This window comes from Mchenga conophoros, linkage group LG3 (genome assembly GCF_057382185.1).
Source record: "Mchenga conophoros isolate Kocher_MC1m ecotype Shallow Benthic linkage group LG3, M_conophoros_male_GT1.1, whole genome shotgun sequence".
NCBI lineage: Eukaryota > Metazoa > Chordata > Actinopteri > Cichliformes > Cichlidae > Mchenga > Mchenga conophoros.
Window position 1 is genome coordinate 37,847,097 of NC_140528.1, and position 17,589 is coordinate 37,864,685.

General features: G+C 42.4%; 2 protein-coding genes across 2 annotated transcripts in view; one reads left to right on the forward strand and one right to left on the reverse strand.

The window, feature by feature from the left end:
- Positions 1–17,589, reverse strand: part of LOC146578510 (hemicentin-2-like) — an 871,231-nt gene that overhangs the window by 125,460 nt on the left and 728,182 nt on the right. The window contains exon 20 of the mRNA XM_085268642.1: positions 14,342–14,678. Within this exon, the coding sequence (XP_085124768.1) occupies positions 14,342–14,678 (337 nt within the window). The remainder of the gene's footprint in view (positions 1–14,341; positions 14,679–17,589) is intronic.
- On the forward strand, positions 6,970–8,712 carry LOC146578516 (nuclear factor 7, ovary-like). The gene is made up of 2 exons (XM_085268681.1): positions 6,970–7,069; positions 7,171–8,712. Exon 2 carries the CDS (start codon positions 7,188–7,190, stop codon positions 8,580–8,582), a length of 1,395 nt encoding a protein of 464 aa, XP_085124807.1. The 5' UTR covers positions 6,970–7,069; positions 7,171–7,187; the 3' UTR covers positions 8,583–8,712.

A 17,589-nucleotide genomic window follows, 5' to 3' on the forward strand; every position in this document is an offset into this window, starting at 1 on the left:
CGTCTTGGACCTTCACACACATCTGACCCTGATTTAGTGGAGACTTTAGAAATTTCAGTGTTTCTAGGATCTGTATCCTGTGTGTGCACCCACTGTGGGCCTTTTCTGTGCTTAGTGTCAGCCTGAGCTCCATGCAGGCCTCAAAGGCCAAGCAATTCAAAAGCTTCACCAAAACAAGGCACCACTCAAATAGCTGGACCCAGGCTCGCCGCCCTTATGGAGGAAAACATAGAAGATGATCTCTGTGAGTTATTTTTACTGTCATATTATAAAATGTGATGTTCTAGCATCATGTTATTCTTCTTAAGCCTTTGAAAAGCTTCCTCTGTGTCCATTAAACTGATGACTTTAGTGCTGCTGTCTACTTGTTACATTTAGTACTGTTTAATTTTCAACCTAGGAAGATCTGTAAGAAGGACTCACAATATAACATAATACTGTAAGATTACTTACAGGTAAAATACTCAGATTGTACTTAGATAAAAGTATGTAATCACAGACTCGCCCAGCCTGACTGCCTTGAAGCTCAGGTGTCTTCACTGCCTCCTCTGATAAGAGCTGGAGACCTGAGTAGGTTCGTCACCCATCAGCAGCAGATCACCTCTCGATCGGGCACGTTTTCATCTGGGAGGCTTTTAGAGCTCACTGCCCTCGGCGTCGCTGCTGGAACAACCAAGTTTTGCTATTGAATCTTTGACCTGCTGATCTCACAGAGGCAGGAGACCCAGAACATCCATGCCAGCTTCAGTTTATGCTCTGTCCTGTCATCCAATCAGATTTGCATGTAATACACTGATATTCAGCCCCAGCCTGGTGTTCTCTCCATCTCTGACCTTTCACACAATTTAAACTAACAAACTTTCTCTTTAAAACTGTTTGTCAATCACAATTTACTCGATTTATTATTATTCTATCACATATTTATATCAGTCATAATGAACTCAGTATGATCTGAGCTGTAAACCTGTATTGATCATCACAAACCTTTATAGCGCTTCAGAGCAGCTCCTTCAGTGGCTGCAGCACCCACGATGTGGGACGGAGAGATTTCCTCCCCTCTGCTGTCAGACTCCACCACAAAGACTTTGCAGCTGATCAAACACACACATGTGCAATAGGACTAAGTGTAACACTCTTTTTCTGACAACGTTGTATTTGTACTCAGTTGTATATAGCATGTGTATTCTATTTTTATCCTATCATTCTATTCTATTCTATTGGGTACAGTTGTGTACAGTTTCTTATTCTATTCCAGGGTTCTCTCATGTTTGCTATGTAACTGCACTGTCCACTTCCTGCTGTAACAAAACAAATTTCCCACATGTGGGACTAATAAAGATGCTCTTATCGTTACTGTATAACCACAGGTTCACTTCACATTTGGTAGAATATAAAAGGACAAAGCTGGACAATTGTCATCACATTTCTCATTAGTTGCTGTTAGCACAAGCACACAAAGAAAGCAGAGCTTTAGCTTTAGCTCCCTACATCACTTTTAAGCCTGGATGTTGAGGCTTTTGCTTCCTCTCAGCTGTGATGACATCTCTGTCTGCTCCATCTCACCCAACATCATCCATCTGACCTGATGCTACCTGACAAACTAAAGATAAAATATTAAATTCATTTTGCATCACTTACATTTAAAACACATTTAAGGTGGATTTCTTAAAAGGGAAGGGACTGACCTGACTGTTGTGTCGAGACAGGTGTGAAGGGAGTTAAATCCAGTCTTATACTACGGACGTGTTTGGTTTTGGTCTGTAATACGTTGAGTTTATTATCTATAAGTTAACATAGCAAATCCTCCATCCAGAGGCTAAAGTGATATCAGAGCTAGACTACTTTAAGTGGAAACAGATGATCGTCTGAGCCTTAAATGAAATAAGGTTAAAAAGAAATGCTGCTATCGACAGTGTGAGGCAGTGAGCTCTGTTATACCATATTTTTTAATTTTCTTTATTATTATTATATTATAGTGTTATTACCTTCCTGTTACTTCATAATAGAACGACAGTTAATGGTAAAAGTCTTGAATAGTTTTGAATTTATTTTTCCATGATCACATTTCATTCAATCACTCGTGGACTTGTGTGAATGTTACATGTGTTATTTTCACCTGTGGATTTACAGACACTGTGTGAACAGTTTTCATTTTATCCAAAGTTTTACTTGATGTCCAACTGATAAAATCACTGACAGACAACAGAAACAGGAGCTCAGAGAGAAATTCAATTCAACTTTATTCATAAAGAGACAAATCACAACGTTTGGTTTTATTTTACAGAAACTTCAAACTAAACCAAATTCAGGACGTGTATTAAACCTGCAGCTGATCCCTGTCTGCTGTTCACTCCCTTTGATTTCTGTTACCAGCATCATCTCATGTTCCCCAGGTTCACTGACAACGCTGAAACCACCAGCGGGAGACTAAGAGTGCTGATTTAAAAAGATTCAGACATTTTATTTTGCTGCAGCTCAACATGAGGCTGGATCCTGATTCTTTCGTTGTTTTTGTTTTCTCTACATGAAGAAAACAGCAGCAACAAGAAGCACAGCAGGAACTGACAGGCTGACCTTCAGTCCAACAGATCCTCCTGTGTGACCTGCAGGTGAGAAACAGGTGTGAGGTGTCAGGTAGGTGATGATGAAGAACAGAACAGAATCCATTTGCTCTTCAAACTGCTGTCAGACATTATCTGCTGCACTCTGATCACATCACTCAGACCAGCTGCTTTCTACAAAGTCTCATCAGCAACATCTTTACAAACCAACATCAGATTGTGTGTTTTGTGGTCTAAAGTTTTGTGCCTCTGGTTTCTCATTGGCTCACACTCTTGCAGAGCCGTAACACGCACATGAATGAGAGATGGTGAGTGTAGTTCCTGTTAACAGGGTATTGCAGACCATCCCGCTAATTGCCGAATTTACTTTTGTCTGTCATATTTATGATGAAAAACAAATGTAATCAAATTAGATATTGATATTTTCATATGGGAATTGATCCTGCAACATGAAACGCTGGGATTGGAAGTTCAGCATCGCTCCGCACATCATACCTGTGAGATGACAGACAGCAGTGTGGAGGAGAGTGCGACACAAAAACACAGAAATATGACTGACAGCTGCAAACGAAGCAGCATCTGCTGCAGGTGAAAGATATTGGGACTAGCAGAGCAGAGTGGCTTCACTGTAAAACAAAATTAGCAGTGAGTGTGAAAAATTTCTGTGTGTGGAGTTCAACACCGTCCACTCAGAAGCTGCATCACTGGATGGTAGATTTAAAAAGCTTGCATTCAGTGACAACAGAGCTGTTGATGAGGCACTTCAGAGAATAACTGCAGCAGCAAAGTGCACTCCCACCCAGCTCCACCATTACAGGGCCAAGTGAAGGAGGAGCCACAGACGTCTGCTGTGTGGAGCCTCTTTGATGAAAGAGCTACAGGAGATGCTGCAAAGAGAAATACTACAGCCGATGTTATGATGGAGATGAAATGTTATCTTGAGGAGCCCCTCATCCAACAAGGAGAAGGCCCACAGAGCTGGTGGGAGGCCAAGGCCACAGTCTTTCCCTACCTGTTGAAGGTGATGGAGGGGAGACTGTGCATTGTGGCAACATCTGTTCCTTTGGAGGGTCTTCTCAAAAACTGGGCAGATACTAAGGAGAAACCACATCAGCCCATCCAAGCTGAGGCAGCTGGTTTTTCTGAATGTCGACCTGCACTGAGGACAAACTGTTTGGCTGCTGAGTTTGGTTCTGTTCTGTGGATTTGTTTACAGTGGGGCTTTTTGTGTTGAATTAAACTTAAAGGTTTGATTAAAATATTAAACAACAGTAAGAATTCCTGCTTTTGTAACAGAACAAAAACACAAAATTAGGCAATTATAAGGCTTTTCATAAAAACACTACATGCAAAAGGGTTTGTCAGCACACAAAGCATTCACATTTGCCAAGTAAAGCTAAAGTATGAGGCTACAGAGGATAATAACTTAAGAGACATTTGGGAGCCACGAGACGTGCAAGATAATCCAGAGCTTAGATCTAAATAAGGAAGTCTTAACTCAGTAATGGAGAATATCCTCACACATTAAGAAGCACCGAGGGAGGGAAGTCCTTCATTACTCTGTCAGTCAGGTAGGTGATCAGTGAAGAACAGCACAGAATCTATGTACCTGCATGTTCAGCTCAATTTGTGGATGCAATAAGAAGTAAAGTGAGAGTGATCAGCTTACCAGTGACTGTGATATTAACCAGGTTACTGATGGCACCATTACTGGACTCACACCAGTAAACTCCGGTGTCGTGAGGCACCAGCGTACTGATTGAACATGATTGATCACGTTGCTGTTGTCCCCGCCCATCTCCACACTCAGCCCTCTGCAGTTTGCTGGTGTTTCTCCTCACAGTCCAATCAGAAACGCTTTGGTCCTCCTCACAGATTACAGTCACAACATCTCCCTCAGAGAAATCAGAGCTGTGAGGAAGAGGAGAGGTTAGATCAGGGCAAGGCTGGACTGGGACAAAAAGTCGGGATGAAGATTGAAAATGTGACGTCATTCAGGGGTAAAACCGCAAAGGATTCTGGGAACTTGTGGCAAGAGGTACTAGCGCACGCAGGCTTTCAATTGAACTCAGTTACACAGCGATAAAAAGAAACACAAAAAATGGCAAGAAGCTGTTGTATTATTAACTGCAACAGCCGGTCGCATGACAGCCACGGGAAGCCGACGGGTAAAGAGATCGTTTTTTTATCGGATTACGTCGTTGAAGAGAAATTTTTTAAGCCATGTTTCCGAAGTAAGAGCCGACGGATGGTCTGGATATACCAAATATAACGTCCCAGAACTCTCCAGCTCACAGGTTAGTCTGCTCCAAGCATTCCCACAAAGGTCAGAGTTTTGTTGTAGTTAATGCGTCATTTTTCTTAACATAATTGGTGATATAGGTTACAAGCAAGTCTGGCGCTGAACAGAAATTGCTCCTTTGTTTATTGTGCATAAATAGTAAATTGTCCTGACACAATATTGTGTTTCGCTTCTGTTATTATGGTACATTGACAGAAACATATACTTTTATTCACAGGGTAAAACAGGTGTTTTGTATCACTAATTGTCCAGTGCGATTACAGCATACAATATTATTGTCACTGCTACATTTCTGTGATGAACCAGAAATTATTTCCACTACTAATTAATTACCGTTGAGCTCAAAGGTTATATTAATAAACTGTTAACGAATGTGTATTTATGACGACGATTTGTGAGACTGGTAAACTTACCTTTGTTCGTACGATGGTCTTTACTTTCTACACGGTGCATTTCAAGGTCCTGCACCCATCCGTCGGTAAACTGTACCTGGGCTTGTTGCAGTGACCTGAAGTTACTAAACTTCACGAGTGTATGCACTCACTCCAAGAACCGTATGATTATAAATATGAGCGTGGTGAAAGTTGGGCAGCACGCTGACGTCTTTGGTCCCTCTGTGTGCTCGTAAGGGTCTGACCCTTTCACTCCTTTGATTTTTTCCTCGTATCTTTTCTTTGTCTTTTCGTCGAGACTTTTTTGTGCGGCAAAGAAAAAACAAGAAGGTATGGGAACCGGAGAATGAACGTTTTGCGGTGCTGCAAATGCTTGCATTTGATGCGGTACTTGGATTGTTTTGCCACGAGTTCCCGGCATGCAATGCGCGAAAATCACGTGATTGCTAAACAAGGGGGAGGGTGCATCCGGCCTCCTCGGCTGTAATTGGTCCAGCCCAGAGTCGATCATGACCAATTGGCCAATCCAACACCTTTCATTATATATACCCTTCCTAAAAAAACAAAAAAAATCCATCGGCCCATAAAAACAAAAAATCGCCAGCTATGGATCAGGGGTGTCAAACTCAAATACACAGTGGGCCAAAATTCAAAACTGGAACAAAGTCGCAGGCTAACGTTAATATTTATTGAAATATATTTATTCCTCCAGATATAAGAATGAATCTTTTCTCAAACACGTTTTGCTGAAAAACTGAATATGGAACAAGTTCTGCTCCAATTATTTGGGTAAAGATAATAAACACTTTGATGGCCTATAAGTGAAAGTGAAAACGTGATAAACCAATAATATAATTAATAAATAATAAATAATTATATTTTTTGATAAGTGAAGTTCACTGAACTGAAAGGAAATTTTGGTTTGATGATGGTTGACATGTTTTCCAAATAGAAGTTTTTCCTCTAGTGAGGAGATGCAGGTGCAGCAGAGCATTGCTGGAAGAAATGATCCCAAGGGTGGAATCTCCTGAGAAACCTTCAGAGACCCAGCGAGAAGTAGGGACCATAGCTGACAGCCCAGGCAGGGGTTGAGGTCAAAGGTCATGCTGTTTGGGGACCTACTGGTCATCATGAGAAGATTCTGGAACCACAGCAATGACCATAAAGCTGCACTGGATGGAGAGCTGTGCCACGGGGCTTTCCAGAGGTAATCACGAGGAGATTGTGGACAACATGTGAAATGAGAGAAAAGCTCTTTATTAGTAACTTTTACAACTTCTGGCAGGTTAATGTCTGAACTTTGGAGTGAAACACACCCTTAGTTACAGGAAATAACACCACTGTCTGTAACTAAGTGAATCCACCTTAACACCACCTGTGTGTGTGTGACTGCATTACACTCCCACTGCTGGGAACCTGAACAAGAACCAGAACAAAGTCTAAAATAGAAGCTGACAAACAGCTGCACCACCGAGTGACACTTTATTTTATAAACTTCACAACAGGTTTCATGTTGTGACCTGTGGAGGTGAAAAGACACAAAACCTGTTTTACAGCTTTTGAGCTGCAGGCAGGATTGAAACACACCTTAGTTAAAAGTCAAACAGCAACATTGTCTCCTCCCCTCACGTCACTCAAATGTGACAAACCAGGAAACAGGAAGTTCTTCGTCCTCAGTAAAGAGAGACGCACAGACGATCAGACTGAGCTCAGACCAAACTAGCAGCTTCCTCTGAGTGAGTCCAGCTACAGGAGAGAAAAGTGGAAAACTCCAACACTGCTGCTTCAAGCTGCTGACGCTCCACACACTGAATGTGAGTTTGAGCAGAAACACGACTCAAAGGAAGTTTCAGTGAAGGTGGTAGAGGAGGGAGGGGAGCCAGGACTGACTGTACTTCCTGTCTGCTGTTTTCAGCTTCACTCACAGACTCAATGGCTTCCAGCTCAGAGGAGGCTCTCTGCTGTCCGGTCTGTCGGGAGGTCTTCAGAGATCCTGTTCTTCTGTCATGTAGCCACAGCTTCTGTAAAGACTGTCTGAAGAGATGGTGGAGAGAGAAAGGGGAACGTGAGTGTCCAGTTTGTAAGGAAATATCTTCAAAGAAGCATCCACCTTTAAACCGAGCTTTAAAGAACCTGTGTGAGTCGTTCTTACAGGAGAGAGATCAGAGAGCTTCAGAGGCTCTCTGCAGTCTGCACTCTGAGAAACTCAAACTCTTCTGTCTGGACCATCAGCAGCCAGTGTGTGTCGTCTGCAGAGACTCAGAAAAACACACCAATCACAGATTCAGACCCATCGATGAAGCTGCACAACAACACAAGAAGGAACTTCAGGAAACTCTGGAGCCCTTAAAGAAGAAGTTAAAGGTTTGTGAAGAAGTTCAAGTGAAGTTTGATCAAACAGCAGAACACATTAAGGTCCAGGCCCGACACACAGAGAGGCAGATTAAGGAGCAGTTTAAGAAGCTTCAGCAGTTTCTAGCAGAGGAAGAGGAGGCCAGGCTGGCTGCACTGAGGGAGGAAGAGGAGCAGAAGAGTGGGATGATGAAGGAGAAGATGGAGGCTCTGAGCAGAGAGATAGCAGCTCTTTCAGACACAGTCAGAGCCACAGAGGAGGAGCTGAGAGCTGAAGACGTCTCATTCCTGCACAACTACAAGGCTGCAGTGGAAAGAGTCCAGCGCTGCCCCCTGCTGGATGATCCACAGCTGCCCTCAGGAGCTCTGATAGACCAGGCCAAACACCTGGGCAACCTGACCTTCAACATCTGGAACAACATGAAGGACATGGTCTCCTACACTCCTCTCATTCTGGACCCAAACACTGCAAATCCAAAACTCATCCTGTCTGAAGATCTGACCAGTGTGAGACGAGGAGGAGAGAAGCAGCAGCTTCCTGATAATCCAGAGAGGTTTGATTATTACATCTCTGTCCTGGGCTCTGAGGGCTTTAACTCAGGGACTCACAGCTGGGATGTTGAAGTTGGAGACAGTACATGGTGGCAAGTGGGTGTGTTAGCAGAGTCTGTGCAGAGGAAGGGACACATACTGTCTGGATTATGGATAATATTGTTCTATAAAGGTAAATACTCAGCATGTTCACCACCAGCTCCTCTCACTGTTCTCTCAGTCCAGAAGAAGCTCCAGAGGATCAGAGTGAATCTGGACTGGAACAGAGGAAAGCTGTCGTTCTCTGATCCTGATACTAACACACACATACACACCTTCACACACACTTTCACTCACAGGATGTTTCCATACATTTGGACAGACGATGATGAAGTGAAGGTGTGTCCGTTGAAGGTGTCAGTGTCAGTGCAGCAGATGAGTTGAGGATGATGATGTTTCTAATGTTGTTTCCTGTCAGTGAGTTGAAGCTGTTAAACTGCAGCTGTCCTCCTGCTGCCTCGTTGTTCCAAAGCTCTTTGTTTCTCTTTTAGTTTCACTCTTTCTTTCTGTTTCTGCTGTCCACCTTTTCACATGGAAAATCATTTCACTGTTTCTCACTGAATGACTCCCCAAACTAGATTTGAAATTCTATCAAGTTTCTAATCATTACAAGTGATTCATGTTTCTATTTGATGTGTAAATGGAGATGATTTAGTTTGCTGGGATATGGACTGACATGTGTTGAATGGGAGGAGCAGTTTGTTGTTGTCTTCTTGTCTGTTTATGACAACAATAAATATGTTGTTGAAACAATGATTCATGTTTAACTCCATATATGAAATGTTTCTGATCTTTGAATTCTGTTTGATTAAAGACTTTCTTCATGACACAAATGAGATTTCAGTGTATTAATAGAACTAAATAAGCTCAGAGTTGAAAGGCTGGAGTATTATGTACGTGCTTCACTGTCAGGATCTTCAGGGGGATTCAAAGGGAAACATCAAACTGCTGTAATGAGATAAACTAGTTGGGCTGAACACACTTATCTGTAGTTTGTCTCCATCCAGGATCATCAGAATATAATGAACATGTGTGAAGAGCCACAAAATGCTGCTGCCCTCTCAGCATGATGAGCTCCAGCCTTTGTTAGCAGGACAACAGGAAACATGAGACAACTTTCAGAGACAGTAACCAACTGTGGCCACAAGATGGCAGCAGCTGATCTGAGATCCTTTATTGGACAGAAGGACTCTGCTCTGTGACGTCATCAGAGAGACGGCCTTCACTCTGATAGATCTGACGTCATGTCTGCACTGCGATGATGAAAGCTGATAAACACATTGTTATTGATCCATGAAATCACCTCTGTCCTCTCAAGTGTAGCTGTTTACAGAGCTGAAGAAGTCCTTCATCATCAAAACAGACAAACATGTATTTCCTGTATTAAGTGACGTCATCCTCACTCTGACCTCTTACATACATTCTGTTCAGTTTTCCTGCTGTAAGAAATAAAGTGTGTGAAAATAGAAATGCAGGGAAACATCCATTAATCACAGCTGAGCCGTTTGTTTCTGACTCACATTCAATGAGGCTTCAGGTGTAAATACCTCAGAAGTGTTTGTGAGTTCAGTAGAAGCAGACCCAGTCGACCATCATGGCCTCCACAGCACTACACAATGCAACAGAAAGGCCTTCATCATCTGCTGAACCACCTCTGAACCACGACGCTCTCCCTGCATCTAAAAGCTGTTAGTCAGGATGAGATGCTGCTGTGATCGCTCACAATTTACCTGTGAGACCTTTGTAAATATTGTCTTTGTTTCTGGAGGAAACACCTTTAGTCTGTTTGTATTTGGAGTGCAGATCTGGGCGTCCATCACTTTAACCTGCACACGTTTAGTTATTGAGTGTAGTTGATGTTTGGCAGCATTTTATAAGTGACAGTTCATGAACGGTGAAGGAACAGAGGACGCCTGACCATCCTACCTGTGTCAGTAAGAAGACTTTCATCACAACTTCACAACTTAACACAACTGAAAGCTGAATTCAGTGTTGCATAGTTTACTAACAGTGTGTGCTGACACTGAAGTTAGCAGTTTGTTTCCTAAGAGCTGCTGGGACAAACCACAGTGAGCGGCTACAGAGTTTAGTTAAGGTGGTTCTAACATGTGACCTGTTGAATTATTTACAGGGATTTATTTTTCATTTAAAGCATCATTTGTGAAGTTTTTATGAAGTTTACTTCTTTTATGTTCTTTGTGTAACGTTTAGATTTTCTTCTCTGGTGTTTTAACTCTTCAGGTTTCCTGTAACAGAGATGTAAACCACCGTTTTCTGATGCTGCTGCACTGGGACATAAACACGGCCACTTTATTAGGCACACCTTGCTGGCTGCAGGTTATAACCCCTGCTGGAAACATCCCCACAGATTTGGATCCTTATTGCCATGACAGCACCACACAGCTGCTCCAGATGCTGCAGGATGCTGGTCAGGGCTCTAACAGTGAAACTTTACTGAAAGTAAGAAACCTGAGAGGAAATAAACTTTGACTTTAGTAAGCTGAGCTCTGAAGCTGTGATGGAGCTCAGTCGGTGTGAAGGCGGCTGCTGTGTAACAAACGTTTGTCTGAGGTGCTGCGACTGATCGTGGTCATGTTTATTTAAAGAAGTCGGTGATGAAGCAGGCTGTGCAGTCCGAGCTCTTCATCAGTTAACAGTCCTCCAGAGCTGCTGCAGGGAGCTGACTGTCCTCCAGGTGGCGCTAAGTGAACAAAGTCCAAAGAAATAAACTTGGACTGTTTTTTGAAGCCTAAATAAAATGTGAATAAACTTTATAGATACATTTGAAACCAGCTACTCTGTGACTTTACACACTCACACAGTAACAGAGCTGATTCCTGATTGGAGCAGCACAGAGTTAGACTTCTTTTCTGGCTGTGGATTGGTTCGTCAGGATTTCCTCCTTTACAGGTTTAAAAACAATCTCTGTTTTTACATTTTTTGACCTCCTTCTTGTGTCTAAAGGTGAAGCAGCACCAGCCTCCTCTGATCCTCATGTTGTAGCTCTGTGTGTCCAGCAGGGGGCAGAACACCTCCAAACTGTGCCAGCAGCTCTCACTGTGAGCTCAGACGTTTGTGGACACTCAGTTTGTTTGAACATAGTAAATAATCAGAGCTTCTCACACTGTTTATGGGGACACCACCTGCCCGAGGGTGTACTGTGTCAGAGAGGTGGTGTATGGTGCTGGGTGTAGTCTCTCTGCTGGTTCACAGTTTTTACTGAGGAGCTGTGTTCATGTCAGGAAGGTTTCGTCTGATCACTGTGGTGCAGTTTGGTTTACTCTGTTTCTGAGTGTTTGTAGGATCAGTCTCTGCAGGTCACCTGATACCTGGCAGTGAAGTGTTTATGAATCAGCTCCGTCAGATTTAATCCAACAGAATAACATGTAAAACACTCCAGGGCTTTTACTCTGAAACTTTCTCCAGAGCTGTCTGGAGTTTTCTTACATTAAAATATTCTGGTGGAGGCAGAGTGACAGTGTTGTAGATGCTGCATTTTGAAGCCTCAGTGTTTATATTTTTGTTCACAGCCATGTAGACAGAGAGGCAGAGAGAGACAGTGCTGTCACTGAGCTACATGTGTCAGAGCTCAGATGAGGCCCACACATGTGTGTTATCTGTTGTTGCTACACACAGTTAAGATATGGAACATGTGTGTAACCAACTTTCATAGGTTTTAATATCCTGATGTTGACAATTGATGCAAATACAATAAAATAATAACTACACATGTTATGTGTTAGTCTTTAATACAGCTCTCCAACACACACACAGCAAATAAATAATCAGACAGTCACTTTGATTTTTTTAAATCAAATTTATCATTATTTTACTAACAGATTTGCAAATCGTTACATAAAAATATTATTAACTGCTTTTAGAAGTAGAAATGATTTATGAGGTTTTAGATATTTAAGATAACTAGATTGCCACCTATTGAATTAATGCACATTTTAAAACATCAGAAGCTGGTGGATAATAGAAGACAACTTAAGGGTTGGTAGAATTTTTTTTTTAAACATTATCTGCCAATTACATCTGCCACCCTTCTCCAAATCTGTGCCCATACCTGCCCCCCTAACAAAAATTTTCTAGACACGCCACTGAGTCCCGATCTGCGCCTGAGTCCGTTAACTAAAACCTGACACTGTACACATCACACTGACACACACATAGACCTCTTTGTCTCTTTCACAGCTGGATTGCAGATGTTTAATCCACACAGTCTCCATTTAGCCTTGTATCACTTTCACACAGATTATTATTGACATGTTAACAGGCTGATACTCTTCACTCATCGTCAGTTTCTAACAGTAAATCTCACCAGGAGAGACAAACACAAAGATGCTTAAAAACAGGAAATAAAAGCAGGCTAAATCAAATCAAATCAAATTTCTTTTATTGTCACATCACATGTGCAGGCACAATGGCACAGCACATGCGAGTGAAATTCTTGTGTGCGAGCCCCACAAGCAACAGAGATGTGCAAACACAACACAAACGAGCAAAATACAAGAATGGCTAATCTGAAACTAATAAATATATGTACAATATATAATAGTGTATGCATTTCTGGATGTGTATACTAAATATTTTCCTACGTGTGCGTGTGTGTGTGTGTGTATACACATTTTTACAAATTAAATAATAATAAAATATATAAAATATACAGAGTTGAATATGTGAAAAACAAGTGGCATTTATATACAGTGTGGAGTGCATAATGTTGAAATTATTACTTAATTATATTTAATATTTAAAGAGGAATATTCTTTCGTTTGTGTCACAAATTATAGCAACAAATATTTTTAATAAAGGACAATTTCAGGTCATCCCAGCATAAGTTAAATCAATTAAATGATGACAACTGACATGTGTTTTTTATCATCAATGTTAGATGATTTTACTGTTGAAGTTGTTTTTCTTTGTTTAAACTCTCTTAGATAAAATCTCTGTTTCTCACCTCTGATTGGAACAGAAAACTGTGATCAGACTGTGAATACAGTCCAGTGATTGAACCCTGAGGGATCAGTGCTGTACTGCTGTCACATAGAAAGTCAAGACAGATGTTTTGAAGTTTTTAAGGACACTTTCTGTAAGTCAGCATTTCAGGCCTGAAACATAATGCAGGCAGCAGCATCTTCAATTCAGTTCAATTCAATTCAATTCAATTTTATTTATAAAGCGCCAAATCACAACAACAGTCGCCTCAAGGTGCTTTATATCGTAAGGTAGACCTTAAAATAAGAGATACAGAGAAAAACCCAACAATCATATGACCCCCCTATGAGCAAGGACTTTGGCGACAGTGGGAATGAAAAACTCCCTTTTAACAGGAAGAAACCTCCGGCAGAACCAGGCTCAGGGAGGGGCGGGGCAAACTGCTGCGACCGGTTGGGGTGAGAGAAGGAAGACAGGATAAAGACATGCTGTGGAAGAGAGACAGAGGTTAATAACAGATATGATTCAATGAAGGGAGGTGACTGAAAAGGAAAAACGCAATGGACTGATTCCCCAGCCGGAAGGCACAGGGACCAAAAATATCTCATCCAGTGGTAGAAGCCTCAACATATAGGAAGCATGCTGAGGGGATACTAGGGTACGCACCCCAGCCTGCCACCACTCACCAAGGGCAGCTTCAGACTGAGACAGAGTCCAGCGCCTCTCCAGTTGAGCGCAAGCCGTATGTTGAGGTGAGCCCGACTAAGTCTAGCCAGTACATCTCGACCTCATGCACTAATAAAGGCTCCTTCCCTAACAGAGAGGTGAAATTCCATGTCCCAATTGCTGGTCTAATTGGCCAGGGATTGGTCTGTAAGGGGCGTCCACTCATAGCTGCCGCATTGCATATATTGCACCCAACTCTAAAGCTTCCTCCTGCGGGTGCATTGAGTTTTCCCACACATGTTTAAAGACAAACTACAGATCATGAGAAAGAGACTGATTCATAAATGTCTTTGTTTCTGCTCTAACCTTACCCAAACAATGCTGCTCTACAACTCTAGACTACCCGCCACAAAGACAACAGCTGGAGAAACATCTGTCTACCTCTGACATCCACCAGCTCATCCATACAACAAACAAACATCAACAACCAGAAAGCAGCTTCACCTCTGATCACACACACACTCAACTCTATTCACTCACCTGGAGGAACAATCAGGTGGAGGATGATGCTTTTCTTCCATGAGCGTGTTTCTTTAATGAAAACACGGCACTCGTATGTTCCACTATCAGCAGTGTTCACATCCTTCAGAATCAAAGACACGTCTCCATCCTTCATCTGTCTGTCCTGCAGATCCACACGGTTCTTAAAAGATGGATGCTGATTTTCTGGATCAAACTGATCATCCTGATACAAAAGCACATATTCATCTGTCAGGTCAGATCTGCTCCAATGTACAGATTTGATGTTGTTGTTTGGAGCTCGACATGTCAGAGTGACGTCCTGTCCAGACTGAGCTGTGATGTTTTTCTGCTCTGAAAGAGGAAACAACACAGAGCAGAGAGGTTAAAGGTCAAAGTACAATTATGATCAGAATGACTGACTTTAAATATTTTGTTTATTTCCTTTGACATTTGAATTTTTAGTCATGTTGGATTTAATGAACTTCTGAACATCCAGCAGCTATTTAAATGTTTTAAAGTCGAGTTTTTATAGTTGAACATGTTCTGTTGTCTCTTTTTCTTTAATCTCTCTCACACTCCTGTCACACTGGTGTGTGTGACTGCAGCAGCATCTGCACATGTGCAGCTGTCGGCTGCTCCTCATACACTCAGCTTCAGTCTAACCTAATGTGACTCTAACTCTATTCCTGCCATGTGATTGGTTCAGAGTGATGCTATTTTCATTGTTATTGAACTTTCATGTTACCTGTCAAAACAAAGAGGGAATAAATTCTATTGACTTTCTATTGAGTATGTTTCATGTTTCTACTGAGAAAAAGTTATTTTGCAATAATGATCTTTATCATTTCATCGCCCAGCTCTAGATTACAGTGAGAGACATTGAGCTCACACAGACTCCATCTACCCTGATGATGCCTTCACACACACAGACAAACTGAATCAATATGAAAATTATTCTTCTGAACTTCTGGTTTCTAACAGCTTAATCTGACCTGGAAAGTGGAGCAGACTGACACAGTTACTGCAGACGTGTGTGTTTTATTATTACTGCTGATCTTACATTATTATAAATGTGTGAGTCTGTAATCTCAGTGACTAACAGAGAACCTGAGTCTAAACCTGATCAGATGAAGTGTGAGGTTGTGAGAAAGTCTCTGACTGCATTCATAGATGTGTCCTTTCAGCTGCTCGCTCTGATCCAACCTTTAGTCTCTAAGAAGAGGCTTCAGGGAGACGTTTGCTACGTTGGACTGTAGGACCATCAGAAATGTGTGCAGTAACAAAACAGGCAGCACTGAAAGCAGCTCTAAGTGTTTGTGTTGTTCAATGATTTGTGCACAACAACAAAAGTGGGACCTCTCTCATCCATCAGTCATTTTGTGAACATTTTTCTGACACACTTTGAAGCTGATGGACGTTTTGTGTCTGCACTAAGTACGTTTTCAGCAGCTATGACACCGACCGGCGTGAATGTAGGAGTGATTGTGAGTGTGAATGGTTGTCTGTGTCTATGTGTTTTCTGTAGCTACAGCTGTTTGTATACACTGAACAAAAAGCTTTTTAGCTGTATACTGACTCCTGAAACTACAACACATCACACTGACACACACATACAGCGGGGCAAAAAAGTATTTAGTCAGCCACCGATTGTGCAAGTTCCCCCACCTAAAATGATGACAGAGGTCAGTAATTTGCACCAGAGGTACTCTTCAACTGTGAGAGACAGAATGTGAAAAAAAAATCCATGAATTCACATGGTAGGATTTGTAAAGAATAACAAAAATACAACTCAATACTTTGTAACATAACCTTTGTTGGCAATAACAGAGGTCAAACGTTTACTATAGGTCTTTACCAGGTTTGCACACACAGTAGCTGGTATTTTGGCCCATTCCTCCATGCAGATCTTCTCGAGAGCAGTGATGTTTTGGGGCTGTCGCCGAGCAACACGGACTTTCAACTCCCGCCACAGATTTTCTATGGGGTTGAGGTCTGGAGACTGGCTAGGCCACTCCAGGACTTTCAAATGCTTCTTACGGAGCCACTCCTTTGTTGCCCGGGCGGTGCGTTTTGGATCATTGTCATGTTGGAAGACCCAGCCTCGTTTCATCTTCAAAGTTCTCACTGATGGAAGGAGGTTTTGGCTCAAAATCTCACGATACATGGCCCCATTCATTCTGTCCTTAACACGGATCAGTCGTCCTGTCCCCTTGGCAGAAAAACAGCCCCATAGCATGATGTTTCCACCCCCATGCTTCACAGTAGGTATGGTGTTCTTGGGATGCAACTCAGTATTCTTCGTCCTCCAAACACGACGAGTTGAGTTTATACCAAAAAGTTCTACTTTGGTTTCATCTGACCACATGACGTTCTCCCAATCCTCTGCTGTATCATCCATGTGCTCTCTGGCAAACTTCAGACGGGCCTGGACATGCACTGGCTTCAGCAGCGGAACACGTCTGGCACTGCGGGATTTGATTCCCTGCCGTTGTAGTGTGTTACTGATGGTGACCTTTGTTACTTTGGTCCCAGCTCTCTGCAGGTCATTCACCAGGTCCCCCCGTGTGGTTCTGGGATCTTTGCTCACCGTTCTCATGATCATTTTGACCCCACGGGATGAGATCTTGCGTGGAGCCCCAGATCGTGGGAGATTATCAGTGGTCTTGTATGTCTTCCATTTTCTGATGATTGCTCCCACAGTTGATTTTTTCACACCAAGCTGCTTGCCTATTGTAGATTCACTCTTCCCAGTCTGGTGCAGGTCTTCCTGGTGTCCTTCGAAAGCTCTTTGGTCTTGGCCATGGCGGACTTTGGAGTCTGACTGTTTGAGGCTGTGGACAGGTGTCTTTTATACAGATGATGAGTTCAAACAGGTGCCATTCATACAGGTAACGAGTGGGGGACAGAAAAGCGTCTTACAGAAGACGTTACAGGTCTGTGAGAGCCAGAGATTTTCCATGTTTGAGGTGACCAAATACTTATTTTCCACCCTGATTTACGAATAAATTCTTTACAAATCCTACCATGTGAATTCATGGATTTTTTTTTTCACATTCTGTCTCTCACAGTTGAAGTGTACCTCTGGTGCATATTACTGACCTCTGTCATCATTTTAAGTGGGGGAACCTGCACAATCGGTGGCTGACTAAATACTTTTTTGCCCCACTGTATCACACTTCGTTGACTCTGTCACAGCTGGATTACGGATGTTAAGTGTCCACCCAGCCTCGTGCCTCCTTCACACACCTCCTTTGGGTGCTCC